General features: G+C 41.9%; 2 protein-coding genes across 2 annotated transcripts in view; one reads left to right on the forward strand and one right to left on the reverse strand.

Annotated features, from left to right (window-relative positions):
• Positions 1-23,040, reverse strand: part of cenpp (centromere protein P) — a 68,606-nt gene extending 45,566 nt beyond the window's left edge. The window contains exons 1-6 of the mRNA XM_086086145.1: positions 22,958-23,040; positions 22,282-22,440; positions 21,909-22,063; positions 20,567-20,655; positions 18,243-18,331; positions 15,467-15,563 (exon numbers count right to left, since the gene is read on the reverse strand). Of these exons, the coding sequence (XP_085942271.1) occupies positions 15,467-15,563; positions 18,243-18,331; positions 20,567-20,655; positions 21,909-22,063; positions 22,282-22,439 (588 nt within the window). The 5' untranslated portion in view covers position 22,440; positions 22,958-23,040. The remainder of the gene's footprint in view (positions 1-15,466; positions 15,564-18,242; positions 18,332-20,566; positions 20,656-21,908; positions 22,064-22,281; positions 22,441-22,957) is intronic.
• Positions 7,083-13,674, forward strand: ogna (osteoglycin, paralog a). Its single transcript, XM_086086146.1, has 6 exons — positions 7,083-7,294; positions 9,372-9,435; positions 11,215-11,379; positions 12,159-12,361; positions 12,514-12,606; positions 13,408-13,674. The coding sequence occupies exons 1-6, from the start codon at positions 7,136-7,138 to the stop codon at positions 13,576-13,578; spliced, it is 855 nt and encodes a 284-aa protein (XP_085942272.1). The 5' UTR covers positions 7,083-7,135; the 3' UTR covers positions 13,579-13,674.
• Positions 23,041-23,147: the final 107 nt, after the last annotated feature.

Consider the following 23,147-nt stretch of genomic DNA (forward strand, 5'->3'; position numbering starts at 1 on the left):
TTATTTCAATTCAAGCAAATGTGGTTTCAAGACACACGCGTGCGGTGAATTTCATACCGTATAAATATGTTGTTATGTCTTCTTCTGGTTGCGTTAAATCAGGCGTGTCCTGTGTGGCGAAGCAGGCCTCGTTCGCTCTCCAGACAGTTGCTTGCTATTGCTGTTTGTGGTCGGCGTCAATGTGTTCCTCACGTGTGCACTTCTTGGAAGTTGCCATGTTAATGCCATCAGGTTTGTTTTAAGAAGACACCGCGCTCGCAAATGTTTCTCCCAGCACTAATTGTGATGAGGAGAACATGGCCGTCGCCGCCGTCTGGAGGAAAATATATATCTTTTTTTTTTATTGCACTCATAGAACGCCGTCTGTGATTCTGATCATTTCAAAACTTGGTATTTATTCAACTACCAAAAGTCAACTACTCAAAACTACCATCACAGCCTCATGCTCATTTTTCCCCTGCATGTTTTTTTTTCAACACTCTAGTCTTTTTTTGCAATAAAATGTTGTAAATATCAGGTGCAATTCGAGCCTCTTGCATTTTCACTCTGCTTATTTTGATGTTCTATTTTTATTCTCACAAGCCTTGGGACTTACCGAGACCTCAGGTATCCTATTTCATTTTGTGGGAATGTGTGTTGGTACCGCAAAAAAATTCCTTGAAAACTCAACTTGAAAGAACAACCAGAAAATAAATGAAGTAAAATAAGAATATACTAAAACAATAGCAACTGTGCAATGTGCAATTTCTGCAGAAAATGCGGGAGAATGCTGAAAAGCTGAACGCTAAGATTTGAATGCATGTGCTTATGAAGTAAATGGAAAGATAAATTATGCGAAAACTATAAATTTTTACTTGTAGTTAAATGACAAATGGATAAAAAAAAACTTGAACTACAATCCATTTCCTGATCTAATAGTCAGTTGGTATCGAACCATCAAATGTACTAAAAAGTGGTCCAACCCAGGTTTCTCCGCCATGGATATATTTGCAACGTACAGTCGGGAGGTGGGATTCAAACTTGCAACCTCCTGGTTACTGGGCAATGCACTTTACCAACTTGGCCACCGAGCAGTATCAGACACCTGGCAATCATGATCATGTATGGAAGTGGGCGTGGAAAGTGGGCCTTAGAAAAAGTCCAATGTCAGTGCCATTGAAAAGGAATGGGAAACAGTTGATATTTAACGTTAACTGTAAGCGATGTGGAATCAGACAATAAATACCCCGGAAGGCGTGAATTTTGGGAAGCTGCATCAAAGCTTTCTGTATTCTCTAGCATTAAAAAAAAAAAAACACAAAAAAACATTTACGTATAAATACGTCTTTGGGACACGTAAAACATTTAGAATAGAACGTATTTATACGTCTTTGGGAGCAAGTGAGTTACGTGCAGCGTGAGTACTTTTGTCACCTCTGGTCTTTCACGCCAAATTGTTTAGTCTGTAAATGCAATACCTCAAACTTTTAAGGAGCAGCTGAACTACTGAACGCAATGCGTGTTGTTGATGTAGTATTTACACAGCCTGATTTGATTATTTGCCGCACATTTTTTTGTCCCTGAAATTCATATATATATTTGTAATATTACATTTCTGCATAATGGGCAGTAATTAAAGCTATCAAGCGAAGAGCGAAATGTTCCAGTTGGCGCGGGGCGCTTGTGCTGACATCTGGTTTGGATTGCGCTTGTTTGACGTTTTGGATGCACCGAGTTACAACTACATTTGAGTCGATCTGAAGTCAATCTGCTCCTTCGCAAGCCATTTTTCCACTCAGCGGCTGGCTCAGCTCAGCCCGTCGCCGTCGTCGTCACCCCCTCGTTCCACATGTACAAAGACACGGGAGATTTATTAGCCGTGTACAGTGAAGTTCTGTCGTTACAGTTCGCCATTTTGCGGTGAATCCTCCCACGTTGCCGCCAAGCTCCACCCACAAACTGTGCCAAATTTCGCATCCGAGTGTCTTCCATTTATCAAGTACTCCTGGCTTTAAATTTGGTGCTATATGAGAACTAAACGTACGGTCACGGTACATTTCAATTGTGTGCATCTTTATTAGCTGCTGAGTTTTTTTTGTTTTTATTTACGCCGGATGCCCTTCTTGGTAGAACCCGCCCACCCGTTTACATGGAGCGGTTGTGAATTGACGTGTCGTGCAAAGGATCTTGACTGGGGATCCACCCGGATGTAACCGTGCACGACTTTGATTTTCACCCCAAACACATTCCCATTACTCAACGACTCAAAATTATTTATAGGATAATGGATTCTAAAAACATCCAATAATGGCGTTTTAATCGTTAGTTTGAATTAAGTGCTGTGGTAGCAGACAACACACTTTGCTGGCACTTTTATTGTCATTACAAGTCTGCATAATGTAATGATTTCACCAAACATAACGCCACCTCCAAAGTTGAATGAATGATGTCTTTTCATACATATTCCACAAATGTAATAATAACCGGAGTACCGTGCGTTGACGTTAGCACAAAACATGTATTTTGCTTAAAAAAAAAAAAAAAAAAGGATTCAGTTAGGACTGTCCAATTAATCAGATGTGAATTGCGATCACGGATTTGGCTGCCATGATTAAAGCAATGTGATCGACGCCCAGGTGATATCCTCAAATTCTTCTTCATTGTTATTCTTTCTTTTTTTGCGCCCCTCTTTTCATTGCGCTAGTTTATTTAGCGCAGTCTTCGCTCGGCCACATCTGCTCTGAATCGAGCTGACAGCAGGAAGCATTCGTAGACAGCAGTCTTTCTAAACACAATCGGCAAATGCTTCATCCAATGATTCGCGACAGGCAACTAAAAAAACAACAACGTTAAACCAATACATGAATTTTATCCCACAAAACCGTCACAACGACATGTAGGGGGGCAACATAGCAATCTTTCTACACCTTCACGTGTTGTTTTGCTGGCCGTGCATGCAATGCAGCTGTTTTAGCAATCTCGTGCTTTTTCCCTGAATTCCTCCGGGACTGAATTCCAAGACGGAATGCCACTATTTGAAGAGAGTCCCGGCAGAAGGAAAAGCCATCATCGGCGCGTATAGGAAGACCAAATTCTTCTTTCCCACGTGGGTTTGCTTCCAAAATATTTACAGTAATACAGAACAGAGTCACTTGATTTACTCAGTGGACAAGAAGCAAAACTTTTCCCTTTGATGATTTATTTCCCTGTCATGTCATGAAAAAGACGGATGGAGAGCAACCATGGTCACGCCTCTCCCATATTAGGGCAGTTAGCAGCTGATAGCACGATGCTAACCTACATTTGGAACCGAGCGCTGACTGAAGCCTTTGAGCCATGTCATGTTCACTCCACTGATTTACGGCATCCGCAATTATGGCAAATTCTTCAAGCATTCTTCTTCTTCTTTGGAGACACCTGAAGGCTAAATAAACCATCTCATGGAAATTTGCTGCCTTCACTAATGCTTATTTCCCGCACACATTGTCAATGTTTGAGGTACGGAAATGGTAATGGGCATCTCTAATTACAGGCAGAGATGGCAAATCAAGGTTCAGAAAGTAAAAACCAGGCCACAGTTTGACTTTAGCCCCAGGTGCTAGCGAGCTAGCTCCCTAGCTAGCACCCATGGTGAAAACCAAACTGAGACTTTCTGAACCTGAATTTTGCCACCTCTGACAGGTATTAGCAAACTTAAGCATGTAAAAAGTCTATACATTTTAAGAGTGGTAAATTCATTACAATGAAAAATAACTGAATAAATGAGTTATTTTGCATAGTTGACACACCGGCCCATTGGTCCATTCTAAAAATCAAATAAGGCACTTGAGCACAACAACTTTGCCCACCCCTGATTCACATACACAACGCCACAAGTAAGTAATATGAAAAGGAGAGTAAATCTGGCAACGAAGTATGGGAAAACTTTCCACGGCAAGAAAATTGGAGTTCTTAACGCGATGAGAGTGTGCCGAGTGTATTTCACAGCTGTTGACTTGCGGCCGCGTTTGGACTGGATTCAGATTTTGGCAACACAAAAAGACTTGTCGGGCTTCCCCGCATATTTTTTTTGTGTGCGTCCAATCGATGCTTCTTCTTCTTCTTCTTGACAAGTTGCAGCGAGAGGGAAAAAATGAACGAGGACGAGCGCGGCAGCAAAGATGAGTTCAACAGCAAAAAGCTTAAATAGAAAGCATGTGACACAGAAGAAGAGGATTTAAACATCCACGCAACATGAGCCTTCCCTGTTACAGGTGTGTTAGCAATTATGAGCGCCTTTAAACTTTTATGACTGGAGGAAGAGAGGATTTTTTTCCCATCCCGGTTATCAGCGTGGTAAAGACACAACATCCGCATTTAAAGTGCTGTTTTGTTTTTATCTTTTTTTGATACGAAAAAAGAAAAAGAAAAAAAAGGCAAGTCCAAGTCAAAGTGTGCGGAAAAACACATGACCGGTTAGCAAAGTTAGAGTCTGTAATTTCTTTTTAAAAAGATACTACATAGTTTTTTATAAATAACTTTTGTATGGAACTTTTACCTTCCATTAGAGCTGGTCAATATCAACTTAGTGTAAATTCAGCCTGTAAAGTGAATTCAGAAACGTGTCACTTGGCAAACAATTCATAGTAAGGGTGGAAATCTTTGATTGTCTCACGATTTTTGGGTGTGCGAATCGATTCAGAATCGATTTTCGATTCGGAATCGATTTCCGATTCAGAATCGATTTCCGATTCAAAATGATTTGGCAATGATTTCTGCTTCAATTTATAGATGCGCAAAGAATCGCCATAATCTACTGTACTCTAGTCAGACTTGCTAATGCTAATTAGCACGCTACTCGCGGCACTTTTATCACTTAAAAGAACGGCTATTCATACATAACGCTTCAGGAATGTATACAGAGAAGCATGTTAACATTACTCACCGGCTTATGCTCTTCCTACGCCGCTAAAAACTACTTTTATTGAAATAACTTGATCGTGACTTTTTCCTTCTCCTCTCTAACATGGCTACAACTTCACAGTGTATCTGAACGCGCAGAACCACACTGCCCCTAAGTGGCCACATTGTGTATAACACGAGCAGCGCTCCCAATAAAGGCACACACAAACAAAGGGCAAGACAGTATCAAATAATTTAAATGAAATTGATTTTGGGACAATTTAAAATCGATTCTGAATCATACTAAATGAGAATCGCGATTCTTATGAGAATTGATTTTTTTGGGCACACCACTATTTCATAACATTTAGCATACCACTACTAGTTAGAACCAACTGTAATCCTTAAGAGGTTGTTTGGGTTGAATGAGGACGGAAACAGCCGCCTATGCTCTGTCAATCTTTCGATTGTCACAAAATATAGTGAACAGAAGCAAATTCTAAGCACATCTGCCAATTGCTTGATCAGGTATATGCAAAAAAAGTAGTTGAAATAATCCACATGGTCAACACGACGATTAGCGGACCTTTCCAGTGGCAGGTGTGGAGTATCTGGACCGTTAGTCCCCGAAGACTTTCCACTTCCCAATTTCATGACGCAAGCACAGCGGACCACCTGGCCGGGACTGGACGAGAGCAGACTGGAGGGCCGCCGCGATGCATTAACCCCGCGCCACCCGCCAACTCTCGAGGACTACCGACTGACACTTTCGCAGCGCACTGGCTGACATGTTATGTAATATGCCGGCCACTATTAAGACCTCGCTGTGATGATGTGGAACCATTGGGGCAAGTCACTGTTGTCAACTTCTGACTCAAGAAACCTTCTTATGCTGACGAATGCCGTCATCGTTCGTTACATAAACAAAATCTTTTAACGTCAATGTAAATCAAGTAGATCTTGCTCTTGAAGGAGTTAGGATTTTGACTACACTCTCGGACTGCGCTGTATGGACCTAAAAAAACAACAAATATTTTCACAAAAATCCACGCCACCAATAAATAAAATCGTCAAGTACGTTTTTCAACTTGTAGACGCAGAAGACATCTCGCTGAGCTCGTCTGTAAATTTCAAGTTCCGACATTACTGGAGTGACAAGAAGCCACCAGTAGATGGTGACGTCGCATCCCTTTGGATTGCAGATCGGCGCATTTTTTGAGTTGCAGATTTTAAGATTATAATCTCTGTTTGTCACGTCATCACCGATTATGATGGCGAGAAATGCCAACAACCTCGCCGCTAAACGAAGAACGTATATTATTGGAATCAACAATTTATGTTAATGAGTGAACGGCAAACGGCATTTAAAAAAGCCACTGACATTCAATTCGAGCCTCAAAAAAAACAACATTATTTAATGAACTCATTCGCTCCCAGCCATTTTCACTGAAGCAACCCTCTTCGTTCTCGGCTGTTTTACTGGATTTTGACTGATTTTGCAAGTCCCACAGAATATTGTGTTAAAAACATGGAACCTACCAAAAGAAAGATTTCTATCTGTTTTGCAGCAATTAGCATTAAAATATAGCGAAGTTTAATCATTATTCACAAATCTGATTAAAACAGTGGGAAAAAGAGCTTTTTGCGACATGGCCCTGATTGATCTCTTATACTCTGCTCCCACCTGCTGGCCGTTTTTGTAATAACTACCATTGCTTCAACCATTCTCTTCAGTTCAGAGGCTGCATCAAAGCCTTCTGTATGCTCTAGCATTTAAAAAAAACAACCATAAAAAGCGTATGAATACGATACTGGGACAATGGCAGTATTTAAAATAGCAAATTAGTTAATGAATTAAATTATTGTTTTGCCACTACAAGCCCTTCTTTTGTCTTGTTTTCTGTTGTTGTAGTTCAAGGTGTTCCAAAAGCAAAATAAATAAATAAATAAATAGCATCAAAGTTACTTTTCACAAAAATCTCATGTCCTCCACTAAATGACGACCTTTTATAAAGGTTTCTCTTCTTTTCAACCTTTTTTTTTTTAATTTTGTACTTTCCGTTACAATATTTTTTTGTTATTTGTTCATATGTTCCATAAACAAAGAAACACGATTTCCTGCGGGTCTTGTAGGAGTGAGACCGGTTGGGAAAGGGTTAAAAACAAAAAAGTCAGCTTTTTAGCGCGCGGCTTGAGCCTTTAAATAGCGTCATTTGAAAGAGCCCGGCGAGGGGGCTTGAAGCACAGCGCATCTGCTGTCCCAAATTCAAAACGTATGGCGAGCAGCATGAGGGCGCTCGTACTGACGTGCGTGCTGCTGGCGCCGTGGCTGGCCGCCGGCTCCCACGGGGACGCTCGGCTGGCGGCGGGGGCCACACCAGGAAGGCAGCCAGGCAGCTTCTTCGGCAACGACTTCAAATCGACGCGGGTCAGGGTAAGAACTGACTTTCCACTTTCTCATGTGTTTTACTTACAAATGTGCTACTTTTCAAGGAAAACACCACAGAGGGTACACGATTAAGACTGGATGCAGAATAATGACTTGAAAAGTTCATGAAGCTTGCTTTAAAAGATACAAATAAAATATCAACATTAACTTTATAAATATTTGATTTTGAAAAAGGCTAGTTTCATAATCAGGGGCATGTGATTAAAAAAAAGTTAAGGAAAGACCGTTTAAAAATGATACTAAATAATTTAGTTCAATGTTAGTCAGTAAAATTGTGTAGTTGTAACTATCAATAAAAAAAAATGCAAATGTTTCCTTCTTCGGGAGGGAGGGGCGTGCAATGGTGTGCAGTGGCTAAAAATATATAAATATGCGATGTTGAAGGGGTCGTGGCTTACAAAGTAGGGGAAAAACCACTTCAAATGATACTACATAACAATTTGCATCATTAGATTGTAGCAAAGAATCTAAGAAAAAAAATAATCTCCCATGGGTGCACCAGGAATAGAATTTGTGTAAAAGAACCCAAAAAACAAAACAAAACTTTACTGCTTATGAACCGGTTCATTTCGTTCCATGTGTAAGAAAGGGGGTGTGCCAACATGGCTGAAGGGCGTTTGTGTCTTAAAAAGTTGGGGAACGACTGCTTTCAACGATCCAATTTGAATCGAATGTCAATGAATTCCGATTCGATCATTAGATTCTCCCCAAAAACTTTTTCCCCCAAGGGTGCGCAAAGGCTGTGACTGTTATAAACTCGAAAAGTTCATTTCTAACACTAACCTTAAACGGTGCCCCCCCCCCCAAACCCCCCCCACCCTGGAGACACATACAAATTCACCTCCACATCATTTAGTGCCCAACTCTACCTTTGCCAAAGTCTGCTCTTTGCACACTATTGTGGAGGCCAACATTTCCTCATGGCAGACCAAAACTCCACACTGGAAAGACTTCACATCCACCACAGAAACCCTCACACAACCACAAGAAGCCGTTTTCACAAGCTCGCCAGCCAAGCCAAACCAAAACGTTTGACTGCTTTGCGGTGAAAACGTGTGCATGAATCTCGCAAGTCCATTTTTCAATGTCATTTGCATTTAGCGCTCTCGGGACCGCTTGTCTCTCGGAACAAATGGACCGAACAGTCGGGAAAAATCTCAAGTTTTCCCATCTGTTGTTAAACACTAAATCAATTTGGTCACGGTTGCCGAGGGGAACGCTGAAGACTTCCAATGTGAACCCCAGCCTTGATGCTCCGTTTATCGCACAGAGATGCATTTGTTTTTTACGGAGAGCTTTTGTTATATGTGATGATGTTATTTAGTCATAAAAGCTTGAAATGCGCTGGAACTTTACACTTCCGTCAAAGAGCGGGCCTGAGGATTACATGGCAAGAAAGCGGAAATCCAGTTGGAAACAACGTTTAAGGCTTGGTTAGGACTGCACCAGCCCGGTCAAGGTCAAGCCTTGTTGCATGACAGATGACGCCTTCTAAAATCAGACAAGAGGCTAAACGTCCTCTCAAACAAACACTAGTCCAGTTGCAATCAATTCAAATGCCCTGACGAAAGAAATGACCTGAATAAATGGGAATATAGGCATGCGTTTAAGAACAGCGTTTTATATTGTTCACCATCTCCACTTGTTGCTGTCAAAGCAAAAATCATGCTCAGAAGCTTCCGCGACACAATAAATCCACCATTGCTGGTTGGTGTAAATGTTGCCGTGCGGCCACGTGAGCAATTGTCTCAAGGAAAATGCTTTTTGGATTGACTGGAGTCAAAAGTTCTGTGTAGCGGACAAACGACACAAGGACATCATTGTGCCCGACACAGACGCTCAACAGCATTTACTGTTTCACGACAAATTAAGAATAGAATGGCTTTTATTCAGCAAAACTCTGGCTGGATGTAATACAATTGACTGACTGATTAGTGACGATGAGAGAGAGAGAAAAAAAACTGGATCCAACTGGATTACAAATATGGCGTAAACTTGACTTAACTTCAAATCAATGTATACACAAACTTGTCTTTGACATTGGGTTTGACTGATTCCGCAGAGAGCGCTGCCTTCGGCCGACGAACCAGACAACAGTCCCATCCCAGCGGGGGGGGATGCATCAGGTAAGCCAAAAAAAAAAAAACTTCATTCACGGGGTGCACATTCAAATGGTCGTTGCGGTTTACCCCATTGAGATAATTAGCCGATAATATCCAGGAATCAGTATCGGCATTGAACCGGCCTTATTTCATGACTTTTGTTCAGATTTTCTTCTCACTGTTGATTGAAGTAATCATTTGAAAATCAGAAGGTTTATTGCACCCATGGCACGGTTTGAAATCACTGAAATGGCACAAAAATACATGGCTTCTGGCAACTTTTTTTTCTTTAAAGCAACACTAGGGAACTTTCGATTTATGTTGATTATGGCGGCACCATATGGACAAAAAAGGTATTGTTATGCCTGAAGGAAGACCACATTTCCCATGAGAACAAGCGCATTGCGTCTTTTTTTTTCTTCTTAACTCACGCCAGCGAGTGATTGCCGGGCCAATGTTGATCCTTGAAAGTCCATTTATCCGGGTAGCTTCCCTTTTTTGTTTTTCTTTTTTGTCTCCTCTGGCAAAACTTTTCAGTTGTTTTGCAGCTTCTGCCAGGAAAGCAGTAATTGTGACGTATGCCATAAAGCAGTCAGCACATTTGCATTTTTTTTTGTGTGGCAGTGTTCCTACCATCCTCCTCACAGTGCTAGTAAAAAAATGAGGCCATGGCAAGGGTACCATTCAACTCGTTTTAAGTCCATGTTTCATCAGAAAAATTATGAAAATATTTTATTAAGGCTGAAAAGTTCCTTAGTGCTACTTTAACAAATACATTTACTACCTCCAAGAAAAGAGATTTAATATTGGGCCAAAATATGGAGTAAAATTCGATAAGACAGCCATCCATCCCTGGGGCCTTCTTTCGTCTTAATTGCAGTTTCGATCTCATCATCAATGCTTTACTCGTATGTTCTTTTTGTTGACTTAATTATTCTGGGTACTCACCTTTAACTTATAATGTATAAATGTTTGTAAAAGTCCTTAAATGTTTATTATTTGTATAAATATTATCTGATTCTTCCTCTTTTAAGATTATAGGCTGAGTTTTTGCAATCTTTTTAACAATTGTAGCCAAGTGTTTACCTGATTCATTAACCAAAATGTAGTTTATTAGAATTATGCAGTTTTTAACTTCTTACAACAGCATGGTTTCAAGTTCCATTTTCTTTTCTTGTAATTTACTTGTTATTGTTTGGTCCCCATTTCACTTTTGCCAGCTTTTATAATCATGACAGCTGCTGATACTAGCCACCGATACACATTGCTGAGTCGTCACGTGTGTCACAATGGAAGGGTCTTTGCACAATTATTTCTGATTGTGTTCATTGAAATTCTATGCATCAAAAGTATTAGTGGTATCGGTGCATACTCAAGAGTGAAAACTTGTACAGGCATTGGTCTGGGAAAAAAAGCGTCATCAAACACCTTACACACAGGACGGCACGCCAGTAAAATGGCAGAAAACGCTGGTTTAAATGGCTATTGTGGAAAGACCACGTAAAACTGGCGCTTGATCAGCGACGTAACAGTCGACCGGAGTTAAGCATTTATCGATCCGTGACTTTTCCGCAGATACCAACAAATACGACGTTTTCCCACAATCTTATAATTACATGACATCAGCATCTGGCGCCATGTGTAAAATACTCGCCAGACTCTTGCTTTCAATACAACTCTTATTCAAAATGCTTCCTTGACACCAACTTCGATTTGGATATGGCTTTCGCCGCATCTAGTGACATTTCTCCAAAAGAAACCATGAATAGGCGAAGTCTTTTCTGTGTGCCACTTTTGTTGCAGACCTGCCCACTTGTCTGCTGTGCGTCTGCCTCACCGGCTCGGTGTACTGCGAGGAAATCAGCCCGGACATGACCGCCGTTCCCACCCTGCCCAAGGAGACAGCCTACCTGTACGCCCGCTTTAACAAAATAAAAAAGATCAACACCAGGGACTTTGCCGACATCGGTAAGTTGCGTCGTAACACACCAGTGTGGCATGGCCGCGCCAAAACAAAACGATGAAGCTTGTCAGCTATTGTAAACCGCCTCCGTCCTCCTCCGTCTTCAATTCCGCTTATCCGGGGTCGGGTCGCGGGGGCAGCAGCTTTAGCAGGGAAGCCCAGACTTCCCTCTCCCCAGCCACTTCAGCCAGCTCCTCCGATGGGATCCCAAGGCGTTCCCAAGCCAGCCGTGAGACGTAGTCTCTCCAGCGTGTCCTGGGTCGTCCCCGGGGCCTCCTGCCGGTAGGACATGCCCGGAACACCTCCCCAGGGAGGCGCCCAGGAGGCATCCGAACCAGATGCCCCAGCCACCTCAACTGGTTCCTCAACTGGTGACCGTTCCGTTCCGTCTTCAATTCCGCTTATCCGGGGTCGGGTCGCGGGGGCAGCAGCTTTAGCAGGGAAGCCCAGACTTCCCTCTCCCCAGCCACTTCAGCCAGCTCCTCCGATGGGATCCCAAGCCGTTCCCAAGCCAGCCGTGAGACGTAGTCTCTCCAGCGTGTTGTAAACCGCCAAACCAATAAATTCAAGAGTATCCACACAGGAAAGAATCAAATAAACACTGCGAACAAAGTGGGGTTTTTTTAAGGAGGAAAAAAAAAAAAAAAAAAAAAAGAGTTATATTTGCTCAATAGCTGAAATTTTGGGAACTGCAAGTCAAAATTGGACAATACAAAACTTCAACATGCAACGTCAAAGATAAACGAACCCCGGTGGTGGTGTTTTTTTCTTCATCGCGCAACAGTAACGCTGAAGAGGATCGACCTAACGGGGAACCTGATCTCGGAGATTGAGGACGGGGCGTTCGCTAAGCTGCCGCTACTGGAGGAACTGTCGCTGGCGGACAACAGGCTGGTCAGGCTTCCGGCGCTTCCTGCCAAGCTGATGTCGTTCAACGCCAACAACAACCTCCTGGAGACCAAGGGTGTCAAAGCTACTGCTTTCAAAGTATATATCGCTTACTAAATAATACCAAATTTACCTTGCAATGTTTTCTTAGCGGCATTGTTCAGTCTAACATATCGTAGACCGTGAAGGTCATATTGGCAAGATATTCTGATATCCTGATTGATGAAATTGTCGTTATCATAACCTGACAGAAACTGACAGGTCTGGTCAACTTGTATCTGGCTGATAATGAGATGGAGGCAGTCCCACAAATCCCGGAGAAGGTTCGGACCTTACATCTACAGGTATGTACTCGATATCGTTGAAGATTTGGAAATCAATCTGCTTTTTTTATAAGCTTTTGAAAAATTCTGCTCCCAGCAACATGAAGTTTAGTAGAAATGTTGATCATAGACGCATCAAAAAAGCCTTGAAAAAAGTCAGACGCGGAATGTCCGGCATTTTGGTTTTTGTAGTGTCATTTTGGCAAATTGCTTTGTTCTTAAGTATTACGGTGAAAACTCAGCAGTTTATCTCTTCTTAACATGAAATTTGTCTCAAGAAGCCAGGCCTGAAAAGTCCGACTTTGGATTTGAACCAGCCATTTTAGAGTAGAGTCCTTTTCAAATGACAACGTCTATTCAGTTATCATTTATTGAATAATCAGTATCAATTAATTAGCAACATGGAATTTAGGAACTACAGTATGTCTTATCATGAGTAGACCCATCAGAAAAGTCCCAAGTAGCCGTGCCTGAAAAGACACATGACATCTAACATTTTGATCCGAAGAAGCCATTTAGGGCGATGTTGACCATTTCCAGGTCTTCTTCTAAGATGAAGGATGAAGGATGCTCAATTGCAAAAGAACCTGTAAGATGGCGTCATTGCGTGCGGTCGGAGCATGGCGGAGAAGTCTGATGACATGCCTGTAATAACTCCACTCCACTCCGATCAGACGGGAGGTCTTCTCGGGCCCGGTGGGCAGAAATGTAGAGATGGGATAACTCAAAAAGTCAAATACTCGGCCTGGCGGTTTTTGCTTGTGGTGTGGGTCTGCTACTGCCTCGGTTCCATTGGTGACACTTTATCCTTCTGGCCACCAGAACAACAACATCACGGATGTCAACATCGACACCTTTTGCAGGTCCAACGACACCTACTACCTTCGGCCCGGCCTCAGCGAAGTTCGCCTGGACGGCAATCCCGTGGTGCTCTCCAAGTACCCCGACAGCTTCACGTGTATGAAAGTACTGCCGATCGGACGGTACCGGTGAAGAACCACCGCCATTACTGTAGTCCTTCTCAATAGAATAACCAAAGAATTTTTGTTCTTCGGGGGACACCAAAAATATTCTGCATTTGGGGGGGGGGGGGGGGGAACTGCCCTTCAACGTTACAAACGAAGCACGAAAAACAAAGTCAAATTACAAAGTTGTTTTCATGCCTTCTGATGGGGAATATCAAATATTCAAACCACTGGGCTTCTAGTTCCTGCTAACTTCAGGTCAAAGTTGAGTGGACTGCAGAACTGTTGATGCCACTTAGAAACGAAGGCCTGAGAGAATAGTTTAACATCTCCTTGAATTGTCGTTCTCATGTTGCACCTTCAATAAAAGCCAATGAATTAAAAAAACAAAACCGATGTAAACACTATTGGAAAGATTTCTCGAGCCATTTCATTCCAGTAATAGAAAGAAAATCAATATCTACGACTCTCAATGGCGGTGGTTTTGTCGACGTCATTTTTTACTTTAATTTATAGACTCAACTTGGATTTAAGTATGGAAGCATTTATCGTTATTGATTTAATCTGTGTATGAAGTGTAGCCCCAACCCACCCCCTTCCGTAATAAAGATGTCTAATAAAAATGATTACCAATGTGTATAGAGAATAGTGGTTGTACAGTGGTATGCGTATGGCTTAAGATATTTGAATAAAGTGGAACTTTTTTTTATGTGTTTGGAAGCATTGTTGGTGAAGAAGAAACATCTGTACAACTATATTTTTTGGAGTTGATGGTCATGCTGATCAAGACTTAACATTGAGTCTGTATTGAATGGCCTCCATTTTCACAAGCTCAAAAGTATTGAGGCATAAAGAAAGCAGGCGAGGATCTCCCCCTATCCCGGGAGAAAAGACACAATTTGATGGTCCAAGTGCTGCGGAATTCAAAAAAACGGTCATCCAAAAATGTGTCCCGATACTTTTGAGCCCCTGCAAACTGAGATTGTGTGCCTAAAGTGGCCGTCATTCCGAAATGCTAACTTCTCAAAGTAAATCCGTAGGTCTACACTTTTGCTTGAATTCAAACCCATTTTAACGGCATATGGAGGCAATGTTGAAACACAAGTTGTATCTTGTTTTAGAACTGCACCGCAACAAAAGCTGTCAGTGTTTTAACCGCTAAAAACATCCACAGATGAAAAATGCACACAAGAGCTCGTAAATGTTTGTGGTTTGTAGCCGTTAAAAGGCCGAGCACCATCAGTGCTGTGAAAATGTGGCTGTGGTCCACTTGCAACACAAACAACAAAATAAGTGCGACTATTTTTGTGTGTGTGTGTGTGTGCTTTCCTTTGCGCAACACTCCAGCGTCTGCGTGTCATTACCAGTTGCGCACTATAGAACAATCGCATTTTCCAACTTTGCTTTAAAAAAAAATGCAAGCGGAGCAAAATAAAACTGAGAGAAAGCACGCAGGCAAGTACGGAAAATGCGAGTTAATGCCGTGTTTGTGCGCCAACTTGGCAAAGCTTTCAAGTAAACAGCGGCTTCGTTTTACTTCTACAAACTGATTAAATGTTGAGTTCTTACTGGAGGCAGGACAGATCTGCTAATTGCAAAACACACAAAAAAATGTGTTTGAATTTGGAAACTATTTGGGCGGCAACCGTGTCCAACTGGTTAGCGCGTTCGCCTCAGAGTGCAAAGGTCATGGGTTCAAATCCGGCCCCCAAAAAAAATCCTACTGGACTCTTTGACCGTGTGATCGCTAAAAGGCGGACAAGACAACATGGACGCTGATAGATGAGGGCCAAAGACATTAAGAGTCAACAATTTGCCGAGTCAGACTCTCTCATTTGTCCCAAGAGAGTTCTGAAGGAACAAAGGCCACAGATGCAGATGAAGGGACGCAGAGCCGACGTCGTGCCGCCGCTTACCTGAAGTTGCTGGAAGGCGCGACGTCGCTCGTCCATCCTGTCTGAGAAAGTCCTGAGTGTCCTAAAGAACAGCAGGAGGTCCTTGCTGTCCTCCACCCTGAGAGGACAATTTTTGCACATCAACAACAGATGAAACGTCCACCATTCGTCCATTTTCTGTAGCGCTTAGCCCGTTCACAAGAGCTGGAGTCTATATCCAGCTGAAAATTAATAAATAATAGGTCCCAACCGATTAATCAGTCGATTATAATCGGACGATTATTGGCCTTATCGGCCAAAACAGTCGGCCAATTGGGCCAAATGGACGATTATCTTCCTCTTAAAACATTATCCAAGAAGATTCCAGGACTCTGTAGCGTTCCTAAAGATACAACATGCGATCGGGAGAGTCGCCATCCTCCACGCCGTGCTGTCGTCATTCACGAGACACATCCAACAGTTTTGATCGTCCCTTTAGGAACGTTACAGAGGCTTACCTTGCTTTTTTATCATTATAGCCGTTTCACATTGCTCGGCAGACAGACCGCCGCCATTCTACGTCACTACGCACTGAATGCGACGTAAATAACAATGGCGGCGTTCGTCCAAATAGAGTTTCTAACAAAATGTATTCAACTGGAAATGATTTTTGAAAAATGAATCTCATAGTTATGTTAGTAACAACCCAATAGATAATATAGAGCAAACTTGTCATTACAGTTGGGGTTCCTTTTAATGCTTTACAGCAGTTGCAAACAAGTGAGAATGGTTTTATTATTGACACAAATATCTATACAATAATCTTCATGAAATTCTTTGATAAGGTCATTCTATGGACTTTAGATGGAATCAGATCAAATTATCTTAATAGCAAATGTTTGTGCGTAAGTGACACCCATTGAAAAGGAATGGGGGGGGGGGTAATATTATGCATTATATATATATTTTAAATAATTGGCAGATTAATCGGTAATCGGTATTTTCTTCTGCCAAAAATCGGTATAAAAAAAATGCATATCGGTGGGGCCCTAATAAATAAATAAATAAAATCAGCTTTCATGCAAAGAGCATCACCACTGTAGTGAACTATAAAAAATGATTTGTTTATGCCCATTTGGGTGAGCCTGACCAAAAAAAAAAAAAAAAAAAATGAATTTTCCACAGGGGCCTGAGGGGCTTGACGGCAGCTGGGTGAAGTTTCCACAAATTGTTATTCCACCGCACGGAGCCGATGGAAACGAAATAGCGAGCGAGAGCGCAAGTCTGATTTAAGTGCGGTGTGCACTCAACAGCTGGACGATTAATTGGCTTTGACACTTTGCGTCTTCGGCGCAGCCAAAGTTAAAACATACAGCCTGTCAATGCAAATATGTTCCAGTGTGGGCACAACTTCCAACTTATATAATGAGCTCTTTTTTTGTTGCCAGATTGTCACATATGCGGTTCAATTTGCTCCTTCAAGTGGTTTGCAACTACAAATTAAAACTGAAGACACTGACATGCCCGATTTTGAGTGCCAGACTCCAATTTTTTTTTTCAGTCTTAAGTATACAATAGTATACAAGACCTGAAAATGGTTCCATTAGTTTATTGTAAACAGCTTAAAAGAATCGTTTCAATGAAGAAATAGTTGAGTCATTGGCAACCCCGCCTACTTGCCAATGCAATTATGGTAATACGATTATTGTCTTCGATACCATGACAACCACGGAGGAGCTAGGGCATGGGTGTCAAACCCCGGTCCTGGAGGGCCGCAGTCCTGCAGGTTTTGGAGGTTTCCCTCTTCCAACACAAGCTGATTCCAATCAGCAGGATCGTTATCAGGCTTATGCAGAGCTTGCTGACGAGCTGATCATATATCAGCTGTGTTGGAGAAGGGAAACCTCCAAAACCTGCAGGACTGCGGCCCACCAGGACCGGAGTTTGACACCTATGAACTAGGGGGTTGCGACCAGGCAAGCGGCTACTACTAGACCAGAGTGTAAAGAAAAAAACGGAATGCCTATGACAGAAAGGCAAGAGCAAAGTTTTCACTCATGGATGCAGCACTTAAAAGTACACTTTGCCAATTATTCAAGCGGACAAACACAAATACTGCTTTCGACGTGAGATGACTGAACATTAAACAAACAGGAGATATTTTTACTACTTTTACTACAAAGAGTTGCTTCTCTGGAGCGGGGTTGTGGAATTCAACAACCAAGTAAACCTTGTGTCATGATTGTGTTTTGGGTCGGGTCATTGTGTTAGCCTACAAAGCCAGAACTGGGGTTCGCCACGTGTCTTGCTTGCCAAGAGGCATGCGTCGGGGGGACCTCAGTGCATCTTGGCGTTGCACCATCAGTCTGGAAAAGGAAACCCCCACGACAGGCCACATCTGACTTTCTTCAACTCGGGGCCCAGAGTCCACAGGGTTTAACGGCCCATCGGTCTCGGGACCTCCAAAAGAGACACGAACGCGCCGTCACTAAATCAGCCGCTGTGCTTGTGAATAAATCCGGCTCTATGCGACGACGGCCGAGCGTGTACGTCTCGGCGTCGCACTCATTAGCCCGCAGTGTTTTTCCACGTGTTGTTTTCCAGACAGGCAGCGTCCAGATGTGAGCGGAGAGAGCACGGCGAGCTTCACACATCTGCTACGACTTGCTGAAGCTCTCGCGGGAGCCCGCAGAAAGGCAACCTTGAGCTACACTTTGCGCTAGCAACTCGCGGGTCTCTGGCGGACACTCGAGGCGGCGTGTCGTCGAACTCGCCATTCGTCGGAATGAGCCGGGCAGGAAGTGCGTGATCCACTCACCCGGAGAGGAAGCTGCTGAAGTTGTGCAGGTCGCTGGCACCCGTCACAACATTCAGGCTGTGGATTGATTTCTCGGGCCGCTCTCCCCCCTGCAACACAAACACACACAAATGCAATCGCCAACATCTGTTCCCGTCGGTTTTCTGGAATCTCAAAACGGTGGAACCTGAAAAAATCTTTCCCAAGTAACATTTCAACCAACAAACTTGATGGCTTTTAATGTATACAAACGTGAAATATATTTGGAATGCTAATCTCGTTACATGAGCGTAGTCTGCCCTTCTCCCGGTGTGGCGACCAATCATATTGCAGCAGGGCGTGTCCTGCCTAGAACTCCAGTGGGGTTCATATCAACGCGGCCTGGGAATGCCACAGAGTGGCTGGGGTGAGGGAAGTCGCGGCTTCTCCGATTACCGTAGATTGCCGCCCACAAAATTGATGGATGGACGGACAATGTCAAAAAGTTGCTTCAAACCTCTAATTTGGCAGTTTTTAAATCACTTCTTAAAAAACTCTTTTTTTCCCCGTGACGTTTTTTTGACAAAGCATAAAGAGTTTTGAGCTTTCTGTTTAGTTGTTAATTTATTGATTTTTTACTGAGTGCTTTATTGATTTGTTTATTATGTTCTATTGTTTTTATTTTCAGTTATATTGCCGAACTATTAGGGGTGGGAATCTTTGACTGTCTCACGATTCAATTCGATTCCGATTTTTGGGTCTGCGATTCGATTCAGATTTTGGATTCAGAACTATTTTGGATTCAAAATGATTTGATTGACAATGCTTTCTGCTTCAATTTATAGATGTGCAAAGAATCGTCATGATCTCCTCCAGATTGACTCACTAATGCTAATTAGCGCGCTACTTGTGGCACAAAAGAACGGCTATTCATACAAAACGCTTCAGGAATGTATACAGAGAAGCATGTTAACATTACTCAGCGGCATATGCTCTTCCTACGCCGCTAAAAACAACTTTTATTGAAATAACTTGATTGTGACTTTTTCCTTCTACTCTCTAACGTGGCTACAACTTCACAGTGTATCTGAACTCGCGGAACCACACTGCCCCTAAGTGGCCAAATTGTGTATAACATGAGCAGCGCTCCCAATAAAGGCACACACGAACAAGGGCAAGACAGTATAAAATAATTTTAAAAAAATCGATTTTGGGACATTTAAAATCGATTCTGAATAGTTTTAAATGAGAATCGATTTTTTGGGGGCACACCTCTACTAACAATATCCTGTGCATTTAAAATGAACACATTTGTCAACCCTGTCATTAACTGTGCTATATAAATATGTTGCATTTTTCATAAAATTTTGTTTGAATTCCCAACATTGCTGCTCCACTGAATCTTACAAACACGAAAAACGAGCTCGCGGGAGTTCCAGCACATTTTGATCTCAACATCTCGTTCTCAGCAAGAAGGAAAAACACAACAGAAAAGTTTCCCCACAAAAACATTGAAGCTTTCCTCTCGGCATCCATTGTGGTGTGTTACATTACTGAGCAAACACTTGAGATTACCCGGCGGAGATCCATCACCATGTGGCGGGGAACAAAAAAAAATAAAACACAATGAATTAAAGCCGTATTAAAAGAGCAGAGTGATTAATGGATGTCTCTCTGCGTGCGACATAACTTAGCCGTGTAATGAAAACAAGCTTAAACAATGAGAGGGAGGATTGCGCAAAGCAGCTGTTCTCTTTGTTAATCCCAATAATAAAAACGTTGAACTACACAAAAGGTCATTCAATGATACTTTCGGATCATTTTACAGTAATATTTCTTGTTTTATTAGCGTGGTGAAACCTGTAACAGAGGTCAGCTGCTAAACTCATCACGGTGCACCAACGAGTTTGAACCTCTGCCACCCCCTCGTGGCCACACAACACATTAGCATCCTTTTTGAATGAAAAATGAAAAACCCCGTAAAGTGAATTCAGAGATTTGTTCTGAATACATTAGAGTGAGTCACAGGTCAATTTTGGCGGGTTCAGTGCATCACAGTTTTTTTGTTTTTGTTTTAATTCTACTTATATTGTAAGATTATTTGTTATAATGTAAAGCGGGATTTTGCAGTGAAGGAAAGCGTGCATAAAAGACAGAAAACGTCCAAAGACTGAGATCATTTCACATTGAATAAAAGAAGCTGAAGTTCAGCGTTCCTATTAGAAAAACTGTCTTTGAGCCAACTGCCCCCAACTGACCTACTGAAGTGGTTAAAGCTAAGTCACGTGACACAACTTCCTATCAAGTAAGAAGTGCTTTTGAATGAGAACAACTTGTAAGTCAACCGGCGTCACGTCACGACTCACCTTGACCTCTGAGAGCTCGAACTCCACCTGGAACTCCAACTCTGAGCACTGGCCAGACACACGCATCTGCTGCACTGAATTAGTGCTGCCTAAAAAAAAGAACACAATCTTTACTTGCAAGTCATAAATATTTTTGGAATAAAAACATACTGTAGTGTATAGTAACAACATACTAAAAGAGAATGTAAAGAAGTAAACAGCATCATGATTTCATGCATTAATTCAATGGGTATAATGTGAGTGCCAGCAGGGGGCAGTATATTACATACAGACAATTAGACAGACAAGAAGCACAAAAGAAGACCATCTGGAAGCGTATTGCATTCACTCAACTCCTGTTTTTCTGACTATTTTTCCCCAGGGAGCTTTGTTTGTTTTGTGTGTTTTTTTTCTTTTCTGTTTTTTCAGAATATTTTTTTCTGTCATTAAAAAAAATATTCTTTTTTTTCACCTCTGAACTCTAAGTGACTTGTTGCAGATTCGTTAATGGCAAACACTTTCCCGCATACCTCCAACGTACCTTCAACTATATCACTTACTGGCTCAGTTAAGGTAAGTATACAAACATGGCAATCGATCTGCATAATTAATTATTTGAAGTGAACAGTTAAGTTTCTACGTATTGCATGCAGGAAAATGTCCGCCATTAGATAGTCTGCAACAAGTCACTTGGAGTTCAGAGGTAAAAAATAAATAACAATACTCAGAAAAACAGAAACTGATGCTCTGTTAAGCGTAATATTTGTTTTCTGTTTTTTTTTTAATAATTTCCTCCTCCCCCCCGTTTTTCGGAATATTTATTTTCCTGTAATTTTTCTGAATAATTTTTTCCCCGTTTTCAGCATACTTTTTTATGATAGAAAAAAAGGCAGTAAAACAGAAAAAAAATATTCAGAAAAACAGAAAATTTAAAAAAAATTACACAAAAAAACAAAGCTCCACCCCAAGTGAATGCAGTACACTTCTGTACCATCGCAGCAGTAATATTTTTTGTTTTTTGTTTCCATTATGATCTGTCCGCAAACATTACTACTATTTGCATTTAAATAGAAAATTGCTTTTAAGGGTTTAAATGTCTGGCAACATTGACGCGAGCTTCATTAGCCTGTCTATGGAGTTTGTATTGTGCGTTAGCGTTAAGATGGCAGGCCTTCACAACGTTTTGTGATTTATTTGGGACCCCCTGCTCCAAATTGTCCATGGTTGGGAATGTGTCTGTCAATCCTTGTTTGTCTGTATGTTCCCTGACTTTGGCTGGCGACCAGTCCAAGGTCTACCCCACCTCTGGGCAGCACAATAGAAAACAGATGTCTTTTTGGGGGTTTTTTGGTTTTTGACATACTGCTTTGCAGAGTGCTAGCAGTGCAGCTCCTCAGACTGATGCCGTTCATGCGGCTCTGCCACTGCAGATCCTTCTCCATCTGCTCCACCTCTTCCCTCAAACTGGACAGAACCATGTGGGCGCCTTCTTGTGGCTCGTGTCCGCACACCAGCGACCTGTCACACATGCGGGCAGATGGCTGTCAAAACACTGAAAGATGTGCTTCAGAGCTTCGTGACGCTTCTTTTGGTTTAGTGATTTATTGGAATAATATCGCAATATTATCACAGATAATCGTGGTCATTAGGTCATACTCAAAATAATCATGATGGGAACTTTTCATACGGCTTTAATCTCTGGTTGCATGTGAAAGGTTTAATAAAGAATAACTGACAGTGCATCTTGCAATGGCTCGCTGGAATGCAAAGAGAGCTCCTCCTGGTAGCTTTGACGCTGGCACTGTAGTTCTGCCACTTCTGCCTGGAGATGCCGAATGTTTTCCTCCAACAGCATCACCTCCTCCCTGTTGTCCACATTCACTCTTTCCTCCATTCTGATGGAACAATCCAGACAAATACACTGCCTTACTTGGGTAAGACTGCAGAGTGTAGCACCATGACAAATACGTTTATTTAATGAGAGCCATTATCAGAGTTTTAGCAAAACGTTTTGCTTTACACAGATGGTAACACAACTGGTATTTAAAAAAAAATAATAATGCGTCTGTTATTATGGGTCAATGTGTCCGTGGATGACGTCATGAGGTAAGCAGAGCTTCCCCAGTGTTCCTAAACAATGTCCATCATCGCCTACAGATGTTGAAATCACGAAATACGCGAATAAATAAATTGTGTGGTTTATTCGGCGAACACTCGCTTAGTAGTAATACAAGAAAGTAGCTGAAGTAGTACATTTTGCTAGCTAAATTGTGACGGCAACCCCCTTAACCACACTATAAGTTGACAATGTCACGTCGAAATATTGAACATTTACTGGTCCATATGTATTATAAAACGCCTTACTAATATGTTTCTTTTAAAACATATTAAGTATACAAAACTGTAACTTACTTAGTAAGTTGTCGACGTTTTCCCAACGAGAAATGTTTGGAGCCTCGCGCCCTGTGGACGATACCACTTTGCCCTACGTCATAGGGGGACTCGGAAAGGAATGTACTAAAAGAGGATATGTCTATTTTCCGTTACAGAGCAATTATTATACTTAGTAGCAAAAATTTAAATTTAAACCTAATATGACTTC

The sequence above is a fragment of the Leptonotus elevatus genome, chromosome 10 (genome assembly GCF_054856555.1).
Source record: "Leptonotus elevatus isolate MCC_2025b chromosome 10, RoL_Lele_1.0, whole genome shotgun sequence".
NCBI lineage: Eukaryota > Metazoa > Chordata > Actinopteri > Syngnathiformes > Syngnathidae > Leptonotus > Leptonotus elevatus.